Source organism: Galleria mellonella, unplaced genomic scaffold (assembly GCF_026898425.1).
Source record: "Galleria mellonella isolate WM207_F2 unplaced genomic scaffold, CSIRO_AGI_GalMel_v1 utg172, whole genome shotgun sequence".
Taxonomy (NCBI): Eukaryota; Metazoa; Arthropoda; class Insecta; order Lepidoptera; family Pyralidae; genus Galleria; species Galleria mellonella.
In genome coordinates, this window is record NW_026442015.1 from 6104463 (window position 1) to 6122363 (window position 17901).

The 17901-nt window shown below is 32.5% G+C and overlaps 1 protein-coding gene across 1 annotated transcript in view; it reads left to right on the forward strand.

The window, feature by feature from the left end:
- Positions 1–17575, forward strand: part of LOC113513652 (homeobox protein DBX1) — a 36605-nt gene extending 19030 nt beyond the window's left edge. The window contains exons 3-5 of the mRNA XM_052893048.1: positions 1301–1372; positions 2751–2896; positions 16025–17575. Of these exons, the coding sequence (XP_052749008.1) occupies positions 1301–1372; positions 2751–2896; positions 16025–16369 (563 nt within the window). The 3' untranslated portion in view covers positions 16370–17575. The remainder of the gene's footprint in view (positions 1–1300; positions 1373–2750; positions 2897–16024) is intronic.
- The last annotated feature ends 326 nt before the right edge of the window (positions 17576–17901 follow it).

Sequence of the window (17901 nt, forward strand, 5' to 3'; positions counted from 1 at the left end):
GAGGCGACTAAGACCGAGCGAGGGATTGGCAGCAGCATCCCTCTTCAAACATCTCCAAAAGCTAACTGCAGTTGCCATTCCGCCTGCTAAGCGTGGTGATTATTGGCAATATACCCCAAAGGGGAGGCTTATGTTCAGCAGTGGACAGTTAAAGGCTGATATGATATGTGATGAATATTTTTTTTTATACAACTTAGAATGGCAAACAAGCTGACGGCCCATCTGATGTAAAGTGGTAACCGTCGCCTATAGACATGAGCAGTACCATGGACATAACAGAGTATACTGTTTCGCGCATGATACCCCCTATGCGTTGCCATTCCTGAGGACTAAGGTATTATTCCTCTGTACCCTGTAAATTCACTGAAACTTAAATGTGTTCATACGCTCTCTCTTTCTCTTTCATGTGAGCGTTGACCGAAACGGTTGTATCAATTGATTTCAGATTATAAATACTCCTCACAATAAATAGGTATCTGCTTACTTAAAAATTTCTCATAACAAAGAAACTATGGGGAGATTACGAAAAAATTTAATACGGAAACGTCATTTCTAAGACGAGATATATTAAATATTCGAAAAAAAAAATATAATAAAACGCTTTCAACGACCACAGTCCAGTGGGCGAGACCGCACAACCCATTTTTTTTCCGTTTTATTGGCACATTTTTTTTTCCCGCTCGAATTATTACATCGCCACCATTGTGAAATATCAATGAGCTATCATATTTTGTGAATTAGTATTGTGCGTGGATTATTGACTATTCCCTATTGTAATGCAGTTTTTTCTAATCTAATTTCGCCTCCCGAGTCCGTTTGCCATTTGGTTCTGTTAATAGAAATAGAATTTGTTGAATAGGATTTTACCAAACTGTGAGTGGTAAAAAAAAGTCTTTAAAAAGTCTCTTTTCATACAACAATCATATTAATATCATAATGACCACTATATCGAAGAACTTTAAAATTATCTACTTGATCTAAACGGTGTAGCTCATGTAGATAATTTTGAGGTTCTTTGAATGTACATATAATTTTTTTATGATATCGTTTCGTGAGTTTTCGTATACCTATTTTGTTTATGCAACTTAGAATGGCAAACATGCTTACGGGCCCACCTAAAGGAAACTGGTAACCCCGTCACCTATAGACATGAGTAGTACCATGGACTTAACAGAGTATACCGTTTCGCCCATGATACTCCCCATGCGTTGCCATTTCTGAGGACTCAGGTGTTATTCCTTTATGTCCTTTAAATTCACTGAATTTTCGTATTCCTATTGTAGGTATGTTATTTTTGCAGTGAGACCGGCGCAAGCGCACACACAAGTGTTCCCACTACCCGGAGGCTTCCCGTGGGCGCATAGTTCAAGAGGTGAGTAGGTACTTATTAGTGAGTACCTAGATACAATTCGAAATTGTTTTATTAAATTGTTTTTTTTTTTTTATGTAAAATGGCAAACAAGATACAATAAGCATACTATTGTCTATTAAATAGAATCTATAAAAAAATTTAAATTTTTTAAATATGGAACTTTGTAATAATTGAATACGAGAACGTAAAATACTTTAGTGCGCTACGTGCGTTTGTATTAAATTTTAATTTTATATAAATACAATAAAAAATATAAATCTTCAAAAAGGTCTCTTCTGGGTCGGCAACGCGCACATGACACTCCTGGGGTTAGAGGCGACCATAGACTACAGTGACCGCTTACCATCAAACGGGTTGCATGTCTCAAATAAAAATTAAAGAACTGTATTTATTATTTATAATATATATATATATATATATATATATATATATATATATATATATATATATATATATATATATTATATATATATATATATATATATATATAATATGTTGTGTGGGGTAATATGTTTTCATAGTGATTTAACTACGTAATCGTAACTTTACATGGTATATGTTATATTCTTTAGCAATATAAAGATTGTAAGCGTCTTAGTAATAAATAGAAATGAAGCACAAGTACTCACAGTTCATTTAATTTAGATATCATACTATTATATCATATATTTACATATTTTACTTTGTATATGAGATATAACAAATAATATAACATAAATACCCAACTTCTGTTAGTCCATTGACACTTATTTAACTATAGCTTCTTTGGGACTTCCATCAACAATAATTGTGGTATATTTTATATAATGACCACGTGGTTCACTATACTTGTTCACTCTTGATACGTCAGGGAGCTCCGCTCTGTTCAACGATTGGACAAGAAATGCCTCCCCACCCAAGTAACAATCTTTTATATCTATAGAGCCGAATTCGAGTGAACAAGTCAGTGAGACCACGTGTTCTTACAATTTCATTACTTTTTATTTAAGTATCATGACAATAAATAATTATAAAATCAGTTATATATATAAATTAGTGTTTTATATACATTACAAAATTTGGTATAATAATAATAATTTTAATATTTTATTATATTTAATGTAATTAATCTGATTTTTATTAATAAATGTAGGTACACATTTTAACACAAGATATTTAAGAAAATTAAATTATTTTAAAATAAATATCTAACACATGCATGTTTGTAACCTTAGTGGTATCAAATAAAGTCATATTTATATATTACATAAGAGTACATCTAAATAAACATATCTAATATTTACAACATTTGAAATATGTAAATTACATTTTTTAATATTGTTCTAAACATAAAATAATAATAATAAATAATACACTAAATTCTGAATTTATTTCAAAGGCAAACCTCGTCGAGGCATGATGCGAAGAGCTGTGTTCTCGGACTTACAACGCAAGGGTCTGGAAAAGAGGTTCCAAGTCCAGAAATATATCTCTAAACCGGACAGGAAGAAGCTAGCGGAGAAATTAGGCTTGAAGGATAGTCAGGTAAGAGGATTCTTCTTCTTCCGAACTATTAATAAATACTTTAATGTGTTCTACTAGGAAACATGGGGGGGGGGGGGGAAAGGGATTGTTAACAATAGAGTTTGACAGCCCCATTGCTAGCAATATGCCCTATCAGGTCGACCCCCACGTGGTTCCCCCTGAAAAACATCGTGAACAATTCTTGTTGAACTCGTCACGATGGGCCAACTAAGCTGCTTCATCCTCACCTATCATTCTTCACTGGTGCCCCGCCGGTGTATACCGATAGCGCGAGTGGGGTTACTATTCCATTATCTCCCATTAAAAAACTAGGAAACACGATAAAGGTACAAAATTCAATTACGTTCTAATAACCAGTAGGTACTAAGTTGTTCGGTATGGTCCCAGCATAGAATAGCCCACCACTATCTTTCTCCTTTCTTCCTCATTGGTGACGTAAGAGATGAGAGATGGACAGCAGCATCCCTCTAAAAATATCACCAAAGCCTAACTGCGGTTGCCAACCCGCCTGCCAAGCTTGGCAACTTCTGTCAAAACTTCCCGAAGGTGGAGGCCTGTGTTCAGAAGTGTTCAAACAGTATGAGGATGATAATGACTTAGTTGTACAACGTATTTATAGAAATCATTATGACAAAATAAAAAAAAAAATAGTTACGTCGTACTACGTATGTCCACAAAGATGATTCACAGCATATAAAAAAAAAATTATATACGTATTTTTTTACTTACGCATTTCTTTTTTAGGTATGCTCTCGATTTAACAATTTAAATTAATAACCCTATCTTATTACCTTACAAATAAACATATCAATACAAAACAAACTTTACCGCCATTACAATAAATTCGTAAATATGATGAAATTATTTTAACGTGAACGTGAACGTTTCGGTTGCGTTTAGCGAACGCGTTCAGGGGTTAGCAACATAGGGTGTTACAAAAAACTGTTACCCCCGAGGGTATAAGGGAGGGGTCTGTCACAAACAGCCGCTTGAAGGGGCGAGTCCCCGCCCCTCGTAGAAAAGGAGCTTTAAAACAATTACCGGTCGTATTCGATATTTGAATTTTGAATTCCGAACGGGTTGGGTTTTTTGTTGGCCGCATTGATTTGATTCCTTTGCTCAGTTGAATGGCGCGCAAACCTCCACGTTTAATCGGAATTAAGTTGATATTTTAGGAAAATCTACATTTTTAGATAAAGGACTTTTCACATTATTTTTTTTTAATTTATAAATGATTATTACACTAACTATGTATATTTTACTTTTCCTATTTTACTACTAAAATAATTAATATTATGTATGTACCACTAGGTAGCTGTGTAGTGAACATATATGTATATTACAGCGATGTTGCTTACGTGAATCAGTATATAAAGTACCTTAAATGTTAAGTTAGGATATAACCTATCCGTTTACTAAATTTCATTCAAATCCGTTCAGCCGTTTAAGCATGATTGAGCAACAAACATTCAAACATATTTACAAACCTGTATGTTTATTATAAGATTAGTAGGCAGTATGATGATACCATTCAAATATTTCGTGGAACATTGTTCTTCTTTTAATTTATTAATCTACTTAAAATTAATAGAGAATATTAAACCACTCACAAAATATAAAAGGAAACCGACGGCCATTAAAAATGTTTCGTAATAAACTCGGACCCCGCAGATATAAACGGCATTTACCGGGAAAATGCGGAAGTAATCGACTTTTACCCTCCCTATCACATTTTTCTTAAATTGATAAAATGTGACAAAGGCATACCGGTGTATTGTTATAAGATTGAAGTCTGTTCTCTAATTTATTTTTAAATATAACAGCGTAGACAGAGAATCAAATATAATATAAATATAATAGATATCTGTAGGCCAGGTATTAATCTATGTCATATCGTTCCTTAATCTATATCTGTGATTTTTTTTCCACAGATGTTATTTAATACTCATATGTTTTATTCGATTCTTTATCTATGATCGTAGTATAATAAATTGGACTATTTTATTTTCTTATCAACAAAATATTTTTTTTTGTAAAAAAAAGACAGCCAAGTATAGAGTAAAATGAAATTATATTTTCGTTTTTTCCTAAATATCTTCTGTGTATAGACATCGACTAGTAACATATTTTATTATATTAATAAGATTGAAATAAATATATCACTTGATATTAATTTGGATTTGACAAAAATAACTAAGAGGGTGAAACGGCAATCTTAGCAGCTTAAACGGGTGGGGTGGGGGTGAGTAGAACAGATAATTGCCGGCGTTTATCGAATTAGGGGCTGCGTCTCGATAGGGGATCGCTTTGGTTTCTTAGTTGAATAACTGGGGTTCACATTCGATTCCAGATTATCATGATTGATATGGCAAGTGAATAATTATATATTATATTTATTTATTATATCTACTGGATTAGCTTAACAGTCTTCCAATACACTCACCCAGGAACATATTATGATAACAAAGCAAAAACTTAAAGAAATAGCACAATTGTTAACAGTTTTTTCACAGTATCCTGAACGAACACAGGGACAATATGGCTCATGAAGACGATTAACCGAAAATAGAACGTCCCACCTCATCCTCACCCATCTCAACTGTTAGCCGCACTATGCCGATTCTCTAAGTGTTTTTTCACGCTACGTTTGAAGGATCTCACATTATTGTGTATAGTGTAGTGTAGTATATAGTATAGCATTTACGTTAAAACTATTTTTATTTAATATACGTACCAGTTGCGTGCAATTATTATAGTAGTATAAAATGGCCCTTCGAGCCGGATGGTACTTGATTAAACAGTAGATGGTAATTAAGGATGTTTAATAAATATATAGAGGTCCGAGAGATAGTCTTCAATGAATTAACAGTTAGTCGAATACTCGTTAAGGAAATAGATAATTTGAACGAGTCAAAATAACCATAAAAACTAAGATTTGCGAGTACTGTTCGAATTACGGACTATTCTCGGACGAAATCCTGAGTGAATATTTTTGTAGCAATGTAGGTATCGCTTTGTAGCAAACAAAAGCACAATGAGTCAGCATATATATATATATAAAACTTCATCTGTTTCTCGTAATACGTAATAATGAGATAATTAGCAGACAATATGTAGTATTTATTATTGAGTAGCTGGTAACTTTATTGTAGTTTTAAAGTACCTATGCTCATAGGCGTATTTAAAGGGGGGACCGGTGTGCCGTACCCACCACAGAATTATCTGGTACTACCCTCAGGATGCAAGCGGAGTTTTCGGCTATCGGTCTAAATATACATAATGTGCCTTTTTGAAAAAGCCAGACCCTTCGTCTAGAATTTTTTTAAATACTTCAACGCTAATCTCATCTCTTCTCAGTTCTCAGCCCTAGTTAGTTTTTTTGACAATTCAAAATTGATTTTTATTAAGTTTACTTAAAAAAAATGCTACTTCATAGAATCCTTTTATCTCAACCTTGATTTTATCTCAATCTTGACATCGATCTCTTTATAAAAATCTTTATCTACTATTGATAAATTTAACTATAATAAACAGGGGTAGACAGTATATTTAAATAGATCTAAATTTGTATCCTCAACTACTCATTCAATCGAGGCCCATTTCCCCTTTCACGTGCAATACAGCAAGCAATAACAACATAATCTGAAAACAAAAACAATATACCTTTTATTCTCCCTTCACAAAGGAGTTTAGGCAACATGGCGCCAAGCAAATTGCCCGCCAAAACCATACAGGCCGATTGTTCCAATACACCGGTACATAATTTCACAAAATGGCAGATAATAAAAAAAATATATCGCATTCTCTATGGTATTGAGCGTCTTGAGACAAAACGTTTTATTTTCAAGACTATATTTCCCGCTCGAGTTGGAAAGAGACGGTCATAGTTCGGAATTGCGTCTTAAAACCCTCTTCTATTGGGCGATTCGTATTCGATATAAAAGTGTGGCCGCACTGTATTGGTGGGTCGAGTTTTACTTTTTATAAGCGTTTCGTTTCCTTGTTTGCAGGGTTTTTTACGATTTCTGAATTTTATAGGGCACTCGCGAACAGATTTGCCGGTTATTGAATGTTCTCGAGTTATTACTCCCTTGAATGTTTCAGTTGTTTGTATTGGATTTTTACTTAGGGTTAATATACACTGAGGACTTTATCGGATACCGGCCGATTTTGCCGCGTTTAATCATATTCACTCACCGTCGCGAGTCTCTGTCGTATAAACTTAATAATACTGATTCAGTGAACAGGACACTATAAATGGAGATTTAAGATCTGTCTTTAACCTTTATGAGGCCGTCGCTCCTTCTAAGGGAGGGTCGACCTACGTTTTTGCTGATGCGGGCTCGCTAGTAAAGAAAGCTGTTCCATTAGTTTAGTCTGAGATTATTTGTTATAATCAACGATTTAGGCAAACACATAGTGCGTTATATTTTATCTAAATTTGTAGACATTAAATTAAATCACAGGTTTTTCAAAAATTGTGTGTTTCACAAAATTGACAAATAAATTACAGTTTTCCAACTGTTACAATTTATCGTCTATAAAAACTAAATAAGACATTAGAGTTTGCGTGCATCTTCTTATAGTATTTAACGTCAGGTGAGGATATGGTCAATCACCCCCGAATTTCATAATAATAATAATATTGTGATTTTAAAACATATTTTTTACACAACTTAAATAAATAAGCCAAATAATAAATATATACAAATAATAAATAAGCCAGGTTGTCTGTAAGAGAAGGCCCGCCTTTTGTATATGTTCTGTATAAAAGTATACATCTTTACTGTGCGCAATAAAGAGTTTATTATTATTATTATTATTAAGCTGAAGGCCCACCTGATGGAAAGTACCATGGACTTAACAGAGTATACTCTATAACTTATGACACCCTCCATGCGTTGCTATTTCTGAGGTTACTCCTTAGGAATGACATTGGTGTTATGCCCCTGTACTCTGTAAATTCACTGCCATATTCCACCCTTCAAACTGAAACACAGCCATACGAATACAAATGCTTCACGGCAGAATGTAATAGAAGTACGCAACCAGACGAATTTCCTACAAACTCACTATCTCTCTCTGTCTCTCCCATAAAAAAGCCATTTCATTTGTGACAAAATCTGTTATTTTGGTCTAAAAATTAAATTACTTAACCAATTTTGATAAATTTTCTATAGAACCAATCTGTAAATATATCCTTTCAGATAAAAAAAGAGTTTTTCAAATGGGTTTGCAACTGACGGAGTTATGAGATAACAAACATAAAAAAATACAACCGAACTAAAAACCTTTTTGAAGTCGGTTAAAAATCAATATTTGTCAGCGACGTCATTAGTCGAATGTTACAGTTACCGTTATGGGTAATGTTGCACATGACTTTTATTTTTTAAAAACCATGGACATTTTGATCCGCGACGTCTCTAATAAAGATGTCACAGCGGAGCTGCATAGCGTCACGTCTCAACCCTCACTAACTGGATGCTGTCATTAAATAAATTTCAATGGCCGCCTCCCCCTGCGTAGACCTAACACCTGATAGACGCGGCACATTTTTATATTTCTTACCACAGGATCCATTTGGAATGGTTTTTTTTTCCGTTGCTCCCCCTTGTGGAGTATCCATAGGCCCGGATTTTCATTTCCAGGTCGTTAGTTTGAGAGTACTTGGCAGCGCTGTCCCTTCTTATTTATGCTTACATTCATCTCTCGCATCCATCATCTCTATTATTGTTTTACTAATACTTTTCGAGCATGTTTTATTTGTAGTGGTTTGTTTCGATCTTATTTTCACGTCTTTTCTGTCGTTTGTTCAGTTTCGCTGTTACTCGGTATCGCTATTTGTATGACACCTTCTCCATTATTTTGTTTTATGTGCATGCGTTTTAATATTCAGGTTTTAAATAAATCCCGAATATTATTTGGAATGGTCTGCCGTGCGTAAAATGTAGAATCTATCTATGAAAAACAAAAATTAATACAAAAATTTCGTAAGACAAGTGTCAAAAACGGCATTTTTTTTTTTATATATTATCTTAATAGCACGACGCACAGTGTTAATATGTCAGGCTCATAACTACTTGTTATTTTTTAATTAATTTTTTTCTCGTAGTTTTCTATTATACAGAGTGAAATCGAAATAAGTAATAAGCCATTCTAAGTTGTATAAAAAAAAAAAAAAGAAGCTTGCGCAGAAAAGAAAATTGTATCTATACTGTATATGAATATTTTTTTTTGATGGGTGACAATGGAATGGCAACCCCGCCTGCGCTAACGGGACACGCTGGCGGAGCACCAGTGAAGGGTGATAGATGAGAATGAAAACAGGCCAATTAGCCCATCATGATAAATTCATCAGGAATTAACCATGATAGTTTCCAGGGGGAATCGCGAGGAGGTCGACCTGGTTGGGTATATTGCTAGCAATGGAATTCTCAGTCTCCATTACTTTCCCCCCTATATGAATATATCAAAACCGAAATTTTGTGAGTCAAATGTTTAAAAACGACGAAAAATGTTAAGCCTCCAATATTAATAGCTGAACGCTCAGTGTTAGTATGATGCGTTCATAATTACTTGTCGTTTTTTTTATGACAATGTTCAATATCACTGGTAGAACAATCCCTTAATAGCATTAGCGTATTTAAAATTAATTTCCATGAGGAGAGCTGACTTCTTAAATAAAGCATATATGGCATTTGCACATAGTTGAAAGTTTTTCTCTGTTTCTCTTCTCTGCGCCAAACAATTCTGTGGTTGACACAAAGGAATAAATATAACTTGTTTCAGTATATTTGATTAAAAAGAAAAAATAATTGATAGAGAAAAAAATATTAGGTACCATCATTATCTTAGCTATTATCTGTTCACTGCTGAACATAGGCCTCCCCCATTGACGCCATAAAGAACGGTGTGCAACTTGCATCCATTGACTCCCTGCAATGCACTTGAGGTCGTCACTCCATCTAGTAGAAGGTCGTCCTACACTATATTTGTCCATAGCTTTTTTCTCCGTCAGTTGTTGATCTTAAAAATATCTTAAAAAATAGTGGTCGGTTCGGTTTCTAAAAAATATTGTCAATTGTAAAATCAATCTCTCATAACATAAAAACTATTTATCTAAAACTACAATATAATTAAATTAAGATAATAAAACCGGAAATATAAAAAATAAACGCCGGCTCTATGGTTTCTAAGCGATAATATCGGAGCGGTCGGCGCCCAGCAATTATTTAACGTCAGAAGCAAGGAGTGCGGCAAGATTGCGGATACGGGCGCGGAGCGGATACCGCCGCGCTGATGTGCACACAGCTTTATGATGCGTTCCATTTATTTATTTTTTTTACATTTTTTTTAGTACGGCCACAGTTTATATAATACTATACTAAGTACAATCATATTTTGTTTATGTATTTTTTCTATTTATAACATGGGGGTCAATTTCGTGTTTTCGTTCATACCTAAATCGGCCCAGTAAGTGGAGCTTAACATTTCGTTCGTCATAAATCCTACCATAAACATCCAAAGGAATAATATTTTTATATTTTTAATGTCTTTAAACGGTAAGTGTTATGTAATTTTAACATCAAATTTGTGTTTCGTTCGGCTTCGAAATTTCGGAAAACATTTCATAGTAGGCCCTCTGTTTCGATACTAAATGAAAATATAAACCAACGAATAACTGACTTTGCAGTTCTCTAACTAATATTCTTTCGATTTTTACTAATTTCATTTGACGATTATTACTGTGACAATTTTAATTAAACTTTGATTTTATCATATTTTTAGCTTATAGAATATAATTATCGTCAATATCAGACGTTTACTATCTTTGCTGAACATAGGCCTCCCCCAAAAGTGGGGTTTGGCCTGTAGCTGCCACGCTTGGCAGGCAAATTAGCAACCACAATTAGGCATTGAAAATGTTTTAAGAGTGATGCTGCTGCCCATTTCTCGACTATTAATTTACTTAGTCGTTTCTAATGACACCCACGGGATAGGAAGAGGTAGCTTCTTCTACGCCGGGACCACACGACAATCTTAATGCAACCAATAATAAGCAATAAAAAAAGTACTAAGATGCAAATACTGTCACATTGAACTCTTCATAGTACTCCTAATCAGCTATAGCAGGAATTTAAAGTTAAAACAATAATATGTTGCACATAACTATGCAGCTATAGGTATTCGTTGGACAGACAGGACTGCGTTTATTTTCTATTTATATATTCAAATGTATGGCATTCAGAATGCACTCCGCGAGTCTGCTTTTTGGTTTTAGATAGCAACTGAAAGTTAAAAGGAAAATAGACACTATTAAAATATTGTTAAGGTATTAATTAAACTAATATTTAAAAAAAAAACGTATAATTAATTGTTCACAGAGTAATTTGAGCATAGACTAAATATTTTAGTTTTAATTATATCTAGCAATCCGCTACAAATTCGTATGGGTAGATAATTAATTTTTTTTTTTTTAATAAAATAATATAAGATTTATTGCATATAAATATACAGTCATGGGCTTACAGAAATTTCAAAGTGAATTATATGTGTATAAAATGTAGCATTATGCCCAGCACATTAGTGTCTAAACTAGGCCTAGCCTGTATCTTAGACACTAATGCCTTCTATTAGATACATATTTTCGTGCAGTTTGCAAAATATAGCTTAAGTTCCTCACTGATATTGTAAAATCTATGATTGTAGCTTTTTATAGGTAAAAAAAAAATTATCCGTTAAAAAAAAATTTTGCTTTTTATAATATTAGTTGGATACCTAACAATCCCGTGTCATGATATTCGTTCACACTAATTTTTGAAACCGCTTGACTGAATTTATTGTAATTTTATATTTTGTTAAATACTATTTGTTTTGCTTCAACTTCAGAGATATTTAGAATAGTTTGTCCCGATGTATATAAGTTACATAGGTACCAACTTATATGTATTTAATTAAAAAAATATACAAACTGCAATTTTTTTTATATAATAATACCTACTCGTCTATAGTCCAAGAAAATGTAAAAATATGCCTCCCTGAAGTATTATTTTGTGTGATTTACTCTGTTTATAACTACATCTCTACCACGTCCAATGAATCTGATTTTCGGACGCGAACGCTTCGAAATTTGAAATATTCATATTTCTAATGAATATTCAAACGCCGCCATGTTTACATTCACGGCCGTTCCAATTTCAAATATTTGCATTTATTTATTTTGAATTGCGAACGATTCTTCTTTTTACCTACCTACTCTTTTATTATTTTTTACGCGCGCTTTTTGACTTTTGATTGACGGCCATATTTGCATTGTAAAATGTCAATACAACATCTTTTTATTTGTCTATTCAAATAAAGTGAATTTGAATGATTATAAAATAAATATCTCTACAAATGTTTACAATATTGTTTCCAACGAACCCTTTTTTATTTGAATAAAAAATGACAGGGATATTATAATAAATATTTGACCACAAATAAATAATATGTTTTTTGTTTTTATTAATATCTTTAGTATTGTTACTTATACTATTCTAAGGAATATTCTCTTTTTACGCGTCATGTTAGCATTGGAGATTTTTTATAACTCCCAATTTTTTAGGGGAATGTGTACAGTTTGACTAGTACAATAATCTATTACAAAAAATACTAATTATTTCTCTGTCTAAAAACACTAGGACACTTCCGTAATACGCGCGTCTTTCCATCAATTATTATTTCATGTGGCACGTCCCTGTAAATATGAAATGAAAGGGTCTGGCGTCAGCTGCCTCCGGCTGATTGTCGCCCTTCGCGCCGCGCCACCGCCACCGCCACCGGCCGCGCCGGTCAAACTGTTACACCCTCTTACTGTTATTTATATCTAAATAGCAATACTTAAGGAATAGACAAATACATTTTGCTTTATAAAAATAAAACCAGCAACAATAGACGATGTTGCGTTGACACGTTTAGGTCGATGTCACTTCGAATAAAAAACTGTTTGTATAACATTTATGTAACCAGGAGGTTGATTACAAACTTTTAGAAACTCGACAGTTTTAAGTCACATGTCAAGTTGGTTCAATTTATCTATAATAACTTTTTATGCAATTTAGAATGGCAAATAAATATTAATACCAATTTTCAGGGCAGCTTAATTTAATATGTGAAACTGTAAAGTTTTTGGCGCTCATAATAAGGTCAATTCATAGAACATGAACATTGTATATTATAAAGTAGGTACATTTTTTATTATGTCTATCGGTATGATTATTTTAGACAGAGGCAAAGTCTAAATAGTTGTACATCTGTTGATTATTATTTATTTTATTATGTTAACACTTCTATTGTTTACATTTCATCAATATAAAGCTAGTGTCGACTCTTAAATAACAAAATTATTACTTTTTGTGTGCATACATTAGATTAAAAGTAGATATTTAAATTTAGATACGGTTGTGTACCTGTTAGATAAAATATATTTATATATATTTGGTAAAAACCACGTAGGTTTTGCTTGGGTACATTCTTAATGTAATATAAGCCTGTTTAAATATTTCTTTTTACACTTTAGTTATATGGTAACAGAAAAAAGTTTATGTTATTTTTTATCACAGACCTACTTGTCTTCTATTTATAAAGTAGATTATTAGAGTCCCAGCGTCACGGTGCTACCTAGAAAGTGACTAGTTTAATTTTTTTTATTTATGTTAAAACTTTAATAGATATTTTCATGCGACTATAATTGTGTCAACAGTTATCTGTCATTCAATTCACTCACTAACGATTCAATTAGAGCCGTAAAAAATTTAACGTGCCGTAGAGAAATAAAAAGTTCCATATTTAAAAATTTGACAAATGATACAAATTCGAATTTTGAATCGAACACGCGTACATCGATCAATAACTGATTGGACACGGCCAATCGGGAATGTTATTTGTCATTCCATTTCCGAATGCGTAGAAAAATGACGTTACATTTTTTAGACACCTATTGGATATTTCCTGCCTGTGACTAGGTTCTCTTGAAGTTTTTTTTATGATATTAGAACAGTAAACTAACTAATGTAATGGATAAGTAGTAACCGTCGCCTATAAACATGAACAGCACCATGAACATTACAGAACGCTATATGTGATACCTATGGTATTATTATACGTTACTATTCCTAAGAACTACGGTATTGCCTCTGTAATTTCAAGGCCAACCATATTACCCTTCAAATCGGAACTCAACCATGCAAGCACAATTGTTTCACGGCAGAAAGACAATGGCGCTGTCATGACCGTAAAGGACGTTTTTTTCAATAGGTGATAATGTAACGGTTAGCCCGCGCTATCGGTATGCACTGGCGGGGCACCAGTGACAGATAATAGGTGGCGATGAAAGCAGATCAGTTAGCCTATCGTGACGAATTCCACTAGAATTAACCACGATGGTTTCCAGAGGGAACGACGTGGAGGTTGACCTAATCGTGTATTGCTAGCAATATGTTCATTAGACCCCATTACTAACAATCCCTTTTCCCCCCGTAAAGGACAGTTACCACTTTCCAGCAAATGGACCATCAGATTGTTGGCCATTCTAAATATCATAAACAAATCACACCACCCTGTCAACATTTGTTCTTAATTAAATTTAAAATGCGTTTAATTTCAAATAGACACTATTCCAATCATTGTCATTTCACGCCCGCACTAGTGACAGTTGTGATAAATTACCCAATGCAGCGACACCTAGTATTTGTCTATTGCAAAGAGTCTATTGTCACAGAGTACCAATAAGTTGGTACAATGACGTGTCATTTTCACATTTTGTATAACTCTATTAGATAGATTAAGCTGTTTATATTTCTTACAATTTAACTTCTGAACTAGACAGATATCTACTGGACATTTATCGTTTTTATATTTTTTAATCGACTTCAAAAAGGAGTTTCCGTATTCGATTATATTTTTTTTTTATGTTCGTTATCTCATTATTCTGTGTAAATGGATTTGGAAAATTCTTTTCTTTTTATCTAAAAGGTTTGACAGATTGGTCCCATAGAAATTTTATCAAAATTTTCCAACAGTAGTTGAGATCAAAATAACCAGTTTTGTCACAATGAAGTCGATTTTTTTTTTTTGGGAAACACAATTTTAATTCTTTTTCATTAAATGCTTATTAAATAAACTTGTTAATTGTAATTTTTAAAATAATATCTACTAATAAGTAGTTACTTTATGAATTTTACAATTTATTTTACCATTATTTCAATTTGTTAAATAATACTTACTTGTAAAACGAATGAATGAGTGAAAACTCATTCTGTTCCCTTCAAAGAAAGGTACGATTACATAATCTTTTGTTTGATTTAAACCTTTGAATTTATCATTTATGACTGTATCGATAAAAAAAAAAAAAAACAAAAATCATAGCCACCGGTCACACGTCACGTCTTTTGGCGCGCAGGCGAAGGAAACACCCGCGCCACGCCCCGCACCATCAATAAACTCTGTCAGCCACACAATAAGCTGTTACGCCGTATTTATCCCAGAAAACAGTTGGGATTTATCGTAAAAATATAGAAAAATGAGGAATCGATGTGTTGTAAAAAATATTAATGTGCTAATGCCCCTTTTTATTATTATTTTTTTTTGCACTGTGATGAATTTGCGAATTTGAGGCAATGAAATATGACATACGGTTTTAGCTACAATATAAGAATCGATAAAAAGGTTCTGGATAAAAATAACGCATTATTTATAGAACTGATAAATGTCGCAATTAATATTAAATACAAATTGATTTTATTATTATTGTGTAAGTTTTGTTTAGCGATCTTAGTAGTGTAACAGTTAATACACTGCTTTATTTGCTAAAGGTCGATGATTTGACTTTTTTTTAATTCATTTAAAACAAGAGAATCGTTTTAAACAAGTTGATCTCTGTCATTTATAAATATACTTATAAGGTATATTTGCGTATTGGTATTAAGTCACAGTTGAAGTCTTTAAATTATTAAATGATTCAAACACGAATTTAAAAAGTCTTAGAATTGAGGTTCGAGCCCTGATCACAGACAATTGTTCTACCGACTAAGCTATCGCCGCTTTATATTCCAAAATTGAATAGACTACTTACATTTTATATTGTTACAGGTCAAGATATGGTTTCAAAATCGGCGCATGAAATGGCGGAATTCAAAAGAGCGAGAGCTTCTTGCTTCAGGTGGTTCTAGAGAGCAAACCTTGCCAAACAAAAACAACCCGCATCCAGACCTATCCGACGCCGAAGCCGACAAACCTAAATTATCACCATTATCACCTATAAACGAGGAACAAAGCGAAGAATTAAAAAACAAAATGTACGCGTCAACTTCTAATGACAGTTACAGGTACGATGACAAAATGGCGACGCCTTTTGGCGGGAATTATTCAAATATGGACGAAGAAGATTTCGATAGCGATGCCAGCGCGTCCGATGAAGAGATTAATGTAACTTGACGTGCTTTTTAATTGCTAATATTATATGTAAAGAAACTTGTACAGAATTGTGTGTTTTAAGATGTAAGATGTACCTATCTACTTAGTATACTTAACTACAACATCCGTGATTTGAATAATCAATCAATGTAAATTAAAATAGCAAATAGGTTTATAAATAAAAAAATAAAATAGTAAGCACGTCAATGCTATCTTAACGTAGGATTGCGTACTAAATCAAATTATTCATACATTAATACGTATTATTCTTTTAAGATGTTTAATTCTCTCTAGAACTTTATCTTTGTGAGACGTTTATATCCAGATAAATATACCTATGTATTGTAACAAAACCGAAATACATTTATTTTCTATTGTATTTAGCATTCGTATATAGAAATATTCACAATTTACATTCCCAGCACCACACATGAAACTGCTTCGGATTAAAACAAAAAAAGAATCAAAATAAACAATAAAATAAAAATCAAAGCATTGAATAAATACTGCAAATATAAAACCTACGTACGTGTACAGACGTTGTATTTAAAAAAAAATTAAGAAAATTTCAGCATAAACCTTACTGGCTTCGCAGACAGGTCTATCCTTAATCTATGCTGACTGGTTATAAATAAGTATCTAATTTCATTAAAACCACTGTATTTTTTATTCCTTGTTCTTACATTTTCAGCACTGTCTTTTACATTTATTTGAGAATTATCTAAGATCTCTAAATTACTGCATATCTTGAATTTTGTAATATACCAACGATATTTAGATAACAAATCTTATGTGAGCACCTATCTGAGGTGTCCTTTTCAAATATGGAATAGAATCTCGAAAAAAAAAAGAACAAGTTTTTAATCAAAAAGTTAAGTTGAAGAAAGGGAAGACTTTACCCACCCATCTTTGGATTCAAGTAAAAGCTATTGAAATTCGAACTCCAATGATAATATTTTATAAAACTGATAAACTTTCTTCCAAGAAGAGCATGTTAGGTTGAAATGAAAAAGATTTGAATCCATCTTATAAACCGATTGCACGGTTTAGTATAAACATAAATTGTTTGTACAGTTTCTTAAATATTATCGTTGGATTAGATATTATTAAACGATACTTTTCCCATCACTACTTATTAAAGTAAATCTGTATTCTATTTTGTTCTTAATTTAAAATAAAGTAATTATTCTAGAGTACCTGTATCTACATTATAAGTATTTTTATTGATCGTACAGTACCTTTCAATATTTTTTTTTATTGTAATTAAACTAATTCTAAATTTAATTAAATAATTAATAGCAAATAATAAAGATCTGTATATTTATGCACAGAATACTCTTCATTTAAGAATTATCTAAAAATGTCAAGAATACTTATGTACTTACATCCTTATTCAAATTGTAATGATAGTTTGTGATAATGATTAATAAATTCTAATTCTAAATTAATAATGACAATTAATAATTATTTGTATATAAATAATAATTAATGTGTATATTTTAATATAAAGATATAATTATTAAATCGCCATTTGTTAAGGGGCTACTCCGAAT